General features: G+C 35.1%; 1 protein-coding gene across 1 annotated transcript; it reads left to right on the top strand.

The window, feature by feature from the left end:
* Positions 1–512: 512 nt before the first annotated feature.
* Positions 513–7558, top strand: LOC132312482 (uncharacterized membrane protein YHL071W-like). The gene is made up of 5 exons (XM_059810866.1): positions 513–1030; positions 2682–3615; positions 5196–5291; positions 5672–5808; positions 6948–7558. Exons 1-5 carry the CDS (start codon positions 615–617, stop codon positions 7129–7131), a joined length of 1767 nt encoding a protein of 588 aa, XP_059666849.1. The 5' UTR covers positions 513–614; the 3' UTR covers positions 7132–7558.
* The last annotated feature ends 1367 nt before the right edge of the window (positions 7559–8925 follow it).

Below are 8925 nucleotides of genomic sequence, written 5' to 3'. Positions count from 1 at the left end.
ATTTATGAGGAGAGGCTAGTAGCAATGTGTCAAGTTAGCGTCTCTAGTGAATTTTAGAGTGTCAGACTTCGACTCTCTGCATTTACTAATCTAATTTCTAACCCTTCACTTTTGAGTCTACTTTTTGTTTTTTTAAAACTGTAAATAAAAAGGAATGAGAGGTGAATAGACAAGTATTGTCCATTTAATAAATTTATGAGGAGAGGCTAGTAGCAATGTCTCGAGTTAGTGTCTTTAGTAAATTTTAGAATGTCAGATTTCGACTCTCTGTATTTACTAATCTAATTTCTAACCCTCCACTTTTAAGTCTACTTTTTGTTTTTATAAAACTGTAAATAGAAAGGAGTGAGAGAATAATTTGTATTTTACTTTTTCAATATCTTTTTGAAAGATAATGAGTGGAACTTACTAGTAGTAGAATATAATTTCCTCCTCCTCCTCTCTCTCTCTCTCTCTCTCTCTCTCTTTTTCCCTAGCTGTGGAATAATAAAAAAATAAAACACATTTTTTTTATTATTTAATTTCCATAGACAGTCGGAAGTCGGAACAGTATTATCAATTTTAATTAACTGTAATTAACGAGTCAAATTATTTCTTTTGCCAAAAATATATGAATGTATCGCTGTGATTTAGATTCACCTTTATCATTTTACCTTTCAACCGTTGTTGGTCTTCATTCTTCTGCGTTTTTAGTTTCAGAGAGAGAGAGAGAGGGGGAGAGGGGCGAAATAGATACAGTTATACATACATATACATATAGAGAGAGAGTAGAGAGAGAGAGAGAGATGCGATTCAGAGGCTGTTACTCTGATCTGGTATCTTATGGATATATTATATGGATTATGTTGGTGAGCTACTGGATGATTGCAGTGAGAGCTTCGATCCATGAATACAAGAACGAAGCCTTCATTCCTCGCTTCAATTCCTTCTTCTTCCACGGCGGTAGTGAGGGACTCTATGCTTCCAAGGTCCATGACACTTCCAAAAACACTTCCGAAGATAAACCTCTCAATGGCAAATCATTTATCAGGTATTTCATCTATCTCAGTCCACGAGATCGTTTCACTTCTTTGCTTATGTGAGAAATTTGTATTTTTTTTTTTTTAATTATTTACATACTTCATTTTGGCTTTATCCAATTTGTTTATGCCTTAATTTTAGCTTGTTTGTGATGATTTTTTTTTTTTTTTTTTTTTTTGTTGTTAAAATCAATAATCAACAATGCGTCCGAAAATTGTGCTGTTGCAATGAAAACTAACAATTGAATATACTTTCACTGATATGTAAACATATATGTGTATATAGTGTGTGTGTGTGTGTGTGTGTGTGTGTGTGTGTGTTTGTAGGCTTAGGCTTGTTTATCTAGAATTTCATGTATAGCTGTTTGACTTCATCATGTTTAAAATAGGTTTTGTGTGACCTTAGAAGTTTTTCTTTCACAATGAAGGCAGGAATCTGAAGTTAAGAGGGTTTTTACTTTTTAGAGAGAGAGAGGGTGGTCTAGTGTAGCTGATGAATTGTTTAAAGAGTTCATTCAGAATAAAAATGTGTTGTGATAGGGGAGGAGGTATTAAGGGCCTAAGAGAACCTAGAAGCAATATACATTGTTTTCTTTTTCTTTTTTATTTTTGGGTAAGGAAGCAATTTTCATTGTTGCAACAGCTATTGCTGTGGAACTTCATAAGAGTGATTGAGCGGAGACTAAATAATGAGACATAAGTATCAGCCAGTCTGTTCCTTTTCATGGTTAGGTAGATCAAGCACGGAAGCTAGTTTTTATTCTGTACTTTTGTATGTGTGGTTCGTGCACACGGGCTTGTCATGTATTTGTAAATGCTTTTTAACTCAACAAGACTTAAACTCAACTACTTGCAATCAGTTATATAGATACATTGTTTGCAATCAAAGCCATCTTACCAATTAGATCTCAAGCAGCTTCAATCCACATGTTTTTATCCTTCCTCTTACCCTTATGGTCATTTAACTTTGGTTAAGTCACGCATGTGTATCAGTGCATTAGTTGGTCAGTATCGCACCTGCCATAATCATCTCATACTTATTTTTAGGTGGTGTCACTTCTAACCTCACATGAATACAGTTGCCTTTATATTCTATATTTTACTGTAATGTCACTTGTCCATCTCAATATCTTCAATTTGGTTACGCTCATTCTTTAACTTGCTTCCCACTGTGTGCATCTACAAGCCTTTGCTCCCTCTATTGTTGTAGCCATTTTCTTGGCCTTTTATGGGCATGGGGTTTGTCAGAATAGCATTTCTTAAAATATTTTAGAAAGTTTCTAGCGGGACACTTTGATATAAAGAGAGCATTTGTAATGAATAAAATAGTTGTTCTCTTGCAGGGCATGATTGGGTAAGTTCTTCTTGATTGTAAAATTTCAATTTTATTATTGCTTTCTTTGGTATTTGAATGCTTTGTTCATTTGTCTATGGATAGGAAATTGTTAGTGCTGGGAAATCTAAAAGTTAAACATCCCCAAATTTTAACTCAGATACCTGGGTCAATCTCATATAGGAGTTTAAATGATCAATGAACAGGCTTTGAGCCCCTAATTTTATCTCTATGAGCCGATGAGTATGGTACATAAACAAGGATCTGTTTTTTAACTATCACTAGAGCAGTTTAGAAGTATTTATCTAAGCAATGTTATCTGATTTCAGGTTTGACTCAATCACGTTCCGAAGAACAAAAGAGGCCACCAATAAGCAGAACGAAATGCAGCAAAACACTGGATTGGTTGAAGCTATAATAGTAGAGGTCAGAGACAGAGATAAGATTGGGGGCTCTTATTTGAATTCTGATGCGATATGCTGCACTCCAGCTCTTGCCAATGATGGATCCTGCAAGGTAGGAGAGGTTATTATCCGCCAAGACCCGGATAACCCTGACTGGCCAAAACGGATTCCAGCTTTCTTCCAAGGGAAAAGTGAAGAGGCTAACATGATGATTCAAACTGTTGAGATTAATAGCACAGGAATGTACTATCTGTATTTTATGTTCTGTAATCCAGAACTCAAAGGCACATTAATCAGTGGAAGAACTGTTTGGAGAAACCCAGAAGGTTATCTACCTGGGAAGATGGCACCACTTATGACATTTTATGGCTTCATGTCTCTAGCTTACCTTGTTCTTGGTCTCCTATGGTTTCTTCGCTTTGTACAATATTGGAAGGATATAATACAATTGCACTACCACATCACTGCCGTAATTGGTCTAGGAATGTGTGAAATGGCTCTATGGTATTTTGAATATGCAAATTTCAATTCAAGTGGAAGCAGACCAATGGGAATTACTATATGGGCAGTTACCTTCAGTGCTGTCAAGAAGACTGTCTCGCGCCTTCTTCTCTTAGTGGTTTCAATGGGATATGGTATTGTGCGGCCTACTCTTGGTGGTATAACTTCGAAGGTACTTCTTCTTGGTTTGATATATTTTGTGGCTTCTGAAGCTCTTGAGCTTGTTGAACATTTGGGGAACATCAATGACTTTTCTGGAAAAGCAAGGCTCTTTCTGGTTCTACCTGTTGCTTTATTGGATGCCTGCTTTATTCTTTGGATCTTTTCATCATTATCTAAAACATTGGAAAAACTCCAGGTAATGTTGCTGATAACCAATTGTTTTCATCTTATAACTACATGTGCTTTAACACTGTTCTCTGCAGTAATTCATAGCTATTAAAGGAAAGGGTTAACACTGTGCTTTTTGTCAATGCATATCGGTAATTCAGTGCTGCAGGTGATCCCATACATCGGACCTAATAAGTGTCTCCCAAAGTCTATATGTAAAAAAAGCTATTTCGTAGTTGGTCCCCATTAATCTTGGGGTGCTGAACAGAGTGGACTGCGTACAAATCTATCTTTCAACACTTTTTGCACAAACTGACCATCCTCATACTCAAACCCATGTACACTTGGCAGTCAGAGTTTTTACCACTAAAACAAGCAATGACCCCTAGTGCCAAAGTATATATGTGATAGACATTATCTAACATGAACTCTTACCCTTTATTTAAAAGTATCAACTAATGGCAATCTGTACGACTTGACATCTGTGGGTGTCAAAGTATCAACTAATGCCGATCTGTACGACTTGACATCTGTGGGTGTCGATAGGATCCGATTGATGTGTAGGATATTGTTCAAATTCTTACAAACAAGTTGTTTTTAGTATCACACGGTACCTTTCATGCTACTATACGTATGGCTAATACATCACAATACTTCTTGTGATTTATAAATTTTGAGCAGTTGTAACTACCAAGATTCTGATTAAAAAAAAAAAAAAATCAACAGTGGATTTTTTTTTTAAGAGCCGAGAATGTTTTTATACAACGTTTCTTTCAATAAGAGGGTGTTTCAATGTATATTTGATAATTGGACATTTCCACAATGCGCACACACACACACATATCTTGTATAGCCTTGGGGGACTAAAGCAGTAGCATATAGAGTAAACATTTTAGCCGTATTGTTGGACTTGTATGTATCAGACTCTAAGACATTAATTTAATTATGATTTTTTCATGATATGTAACTTTTTGTGTATCATGCATGTTAGGATATACCAATTCATATTGCCAATATTGAGTTGTATTGGGGCCTCTAGATCAATGATTGAGACCATTACTTTTGACTCTTCTTGTACCATTAGTTTATTGATGTTTATTCTATAATTTTAGTGCATTTACTATAAATGACTTTCAGCGTATGATAACAAATTAAAAGCAACTGAGTTTAGTGCTGGCCGCCAATATTGAGTTGCATCAAGGCCTCCTGATATTGTGATCAGCTAGTTGCTGTTTAGGTATACAAATCCTTATTCTCCGTTACATTCAAACAGTGCCATATCCTCTGTTAAATCATCAGCGATCTTTTCTTTTCTTATAACTATTAATCCTTGTTCTATGTTGAACAACTTTCCTTCTATAAAAGGCAAATCCATTCTCGATGTTACTGATATATGGTCTAGTGTATATGATTCTTATTTGTTCAGGTGTTCTGGTAGTTTGCAATCATCACTCTTAAATCATGCTTGCTTTTGGATGAAAACATTGTGGCTTTTGAACCTATCAAGACGGATGATCCTTTAGCTTACAGTACTTTATTATAAAGCACCAGATGCTTTCTATAATTAACACCAGTCATTGTCTTACTTGTTGTCTATTTCTACAAAAGATTCGGAGAAGCATGGCCAAACTTGAGCTCTACAGAAAGTTTACCAATTCTCTCGCTGTATCAGTGCTGCTCTCTGTTGCCTGGATTGGCTATGAGGTAGTCCTCTTTTGTTTTCTATTTCTGTTTTGCTCAACTGACAATATTTAGTGAACCATTAGCGCCATGATAGTGTATCCTTAGTGAAATATCTTTGGTACACATGTTTTTCAGTTTCACTTTGCACAATCTCAAGGGACAAAGCTTACAACTATTCACAAATGATACAAGTTACCAAGCTATCCTGCTTTAAATGATTAGGCTCTATATATTCAATTGTTTATTACCAAGCTATTCACTGTTTTCCCAGGTCTTTGGAACAGTCACCTACAGAAGTCATTAGATCTACAATTGTTGGTTTCTTTTTATTTTTCCCTTTAATATTCAATGTGATTCTAATTGAATTATTGTAATGAAACATTCTGATTATTTTGGTTCAGTTGTACTTTAATGCAACCGACCCATTGAGTGAATTGTGGCGATTAGCCTGGATCATCCCTGCTTTCTGGACTTCGCTGGCATACTTACTCTTGGCGGTGATATGTGTTCTTTGGGCTCCTTCACATAACCCAACTAGGTAATATTGAAACTTGCTTCTTTCATTTTCTTTTCAGCCTTGTACTTGTTGCATGTGTTTCAGATTGATACCTGCTTCTTTAATAACCATTGGGAATTTGTTAGAATTATGTACATTCTGACTGAATCTATCTTTTAAAAGAATTTAAGCATAAATGGCTATTCACAACCATGCATTCAAAACTTGCCTGCATAGAAAATCTAATAATTGATGACGTAATCATGCTCTAGTTATGATTTATAGAGCAAGTTCATGTTATATTTTTTAGTGATGGCATGTGAGCATCTTTTTATATGAAATTGATGGCATGTGGAATAAAAGGAAGAATGTAAATGACCATATATTTCAATTGGTAATCTAGGAGTTTCATTTGGAGCTCCAAAGAGATTTGGCTGGGGAGAAATTCTTACTGTTGCCTTTTTTGTTTAACGGGGCACAAGCTCCTGATTAAACAGAGACCATGTAAGCATCACACCTGAGCAAGAACTGCTTGAATGAGAGCAACTAAACCTTAGAGGAAGGTTCTTGAAAGATTCTTGAGTCACTTAATAAGTGTGAGGCTAAGTCTGAACTATCGTTCCCTTGCCTGTATGTGTGATGAATCTCAGATTGCCAACTCTGGTAACCAACCTTTGGAAGGCCTTCGCCAGATTCAACTGGGGATGTTGGTCTTCCATTCCCTTACAGATCATACCAGTGGATTTTTCCTATAGTCACCGGTAGGGGCAGTACGGTTTTTATTGTCAACTATATTTGTGTATTATTCTGTTTAACACCCTAATTAGGCATTTAGTTAGGTTTGAGGTAGGTTATTTGTTGGAAGCTGATTTGTGTGACAGGAGCAAAGATCTGTAGACTCAATAGTATATGCATTATGTTATCCTAGCTAGTAATGCTTTAAATTAATGGTTGAGGAACACAAGGCTTGATAAGGTTTCCATCATTCACCAACTTGCTTACTAGTAAAGTGCAGTTCATTTTGCTATATATATATATATATATATATATATATATATATTAATAATAAAAATTGTGTTGACAAGCTTGGAGTTTGTGCTATTCCTCACCAAAACGAAGAAAGATATGATTATTCTGATCACTGTTATTTGTGGTAATTGATTTGTTGTTTGTTCATGTAGGTACGCGTACTCGGAGGAAACAGGTGATGACCTTGAGGAGGAGGGTATATCGCTTACGGGCAGTGGGGTAAAGGTGGCTGGAGATCTAGCAACCATGGTGGAAAGAAAAGAAAGGAAGGTTTCGCTTGCAGCAGATCATGTGTTTGGGCTCGGAGAAGATCTTGAGGAGGACAAGAGGGAATGAAGTCACATTTCTACGCATATGCCGTTGAATCATAGCTTTGAAGGTGGGTTCAGGAGTGATAAAAAAGGTAAAAAAATGCAATAAGATGCTTAAATTGCAAATCAATAGCCCCACGTTTAGCTGCCCCTACCATACATACTCTTCCAGGTTCTGGCAAGTGGGCTAAATTTCAGTGAGAAATGGGATTGATGTGGGTAAGAAGCAAAAAGGGTCTATCTTGATAGGTGATTTGACCAATTTGTAGTTAGTGGTAGTCACATTATTGTGGACAAATAGTTAATAGTGTTTAGGAAAGCTTAGAAGGTTTCGCTTTCTCTCTCCTCCCCCCTCCTCTCTACGAAATTAAGAGGTAGAACTACAAACATGCTGAAGTCATTCAAAAATTAAACTCACATTTTTTTTTAATCAATTTTTCCTTTGTTTATTATCTTTGGAGTGCAGAAGGGAAAAAATATACATGTCAGCTGAATTCATGGTGTTTTCCCTTCTTTATTATATTTGGATTGTAAAAGGTCAATATATATATATATAGTTCAAGAGTATAGTAAACTATATTATATTAGTAAGTTTCTTACCAGGCCTAAAAAAAAGCGGCCCTTTTTGGGAATTTAATTTTTTAAGAGGATAGTTATATATATATATATTATTATAGTTGTAAGGAATTAATTTTCAAATATATCCTTTTTAGGTCTGCATGAGATCATTATTTTTGTAGTTTCGAGACAAGATTCGCCAAGAGAGTAAATTAGGAATGTTAAAAAATAAAAAGGTGAGACGGACCTTGAATTTCATAAAAGTAATATTTGAAAGCATCGATTCGGAATACTAAAAACTAATGTTGGCTAGAGATATATCTTATTTTTTTATATTTGACATAATTTCAGCAGTGAAATTCACACTTCTTAAACTTTTTTTTTCCCTTCATGCTAAAAGCTTCTGAAGCATCATTTTGAGTTCATTGTCAAAAGAGCACTAGGCACAGCAATTTTACACCGCAACAATTTCCTTATTAGTTCAAACACTATCCCAAATTCTTTAAGTACCACCTACCTCACCACTGTCTCCGGATTGCTCTTCTTACAATGTCATCTTATGGCCCACAAAGTTTCCGCACTTATATAACAGCCGTTGTCCACGGGATGCAAGTGCAACTTAATACCATTGCTCGTACGCTAGACAATGACATGCATTTCACTCGTCTTAGAAATGTATAATTTATATATATATATATACATTCCTATGGGCCCAAAAAGTAAAATTTAATCTTTTATTTTCTAGAAGTTTTAGAAATGTTCATACAAATAGTTGTAGGCTGCTATTCGCGCGGGATGTAATTGGACTCTTAAAATTAGAATCAGTAAAATTAGAGAAAATTTTGATTCAATTATTTATTTATTTATTTATTTTTTCAATTTTACCGATCCCAATTCCAAACCTCTAAATTACTTTTTCTAATGGAATAATGTAAAGTAATGTAGAAGGAGATTTAAATCTGACAATTTATCCTTCTCTCTTGAAAATGGATGTAATAAATGCTTGTATTATAAGATAAACTATTAATTCGAACATAGAAGCTTGAGACATCTCATTTTCTATGAATCCACGTATCATAAAAACTGGAATGTCTCCAAACTTTTTGGTTCCAAAAAAATTATACATATTTATATTTGTATATATTCGCATTTGAGTTATTGTGAATCAATCTTTCATATTTTTGGGTAATGATGTTAAAGAATAGTACGGGTCATCATGAAAATCACAACCATCTAACAACATGGAATGACGCTATCATTC

Source organism: Cornus florida, unplaced genomic scaffold (assembly GCF_030987335.1).
Source record: "Cornus florida cultivar Cherokee Brave unplaced genomic scaffold, ASM3098733v1 CherokeeBrave_3.0.0_Hap2_Chr06, whole genome shotgun sequence".
Lineage (NCBI taxonomy): Eukaryota > Viridiplantae > Streptophyta > Magnoliopsida > Cornales > Cornaceae > Cornus > Cornus florida.
The sequence above is the reverse complement of the archived record's forward strand: the minus strand, read 5'-3'. Positions and strand labels throughout refer to the sequence as shown.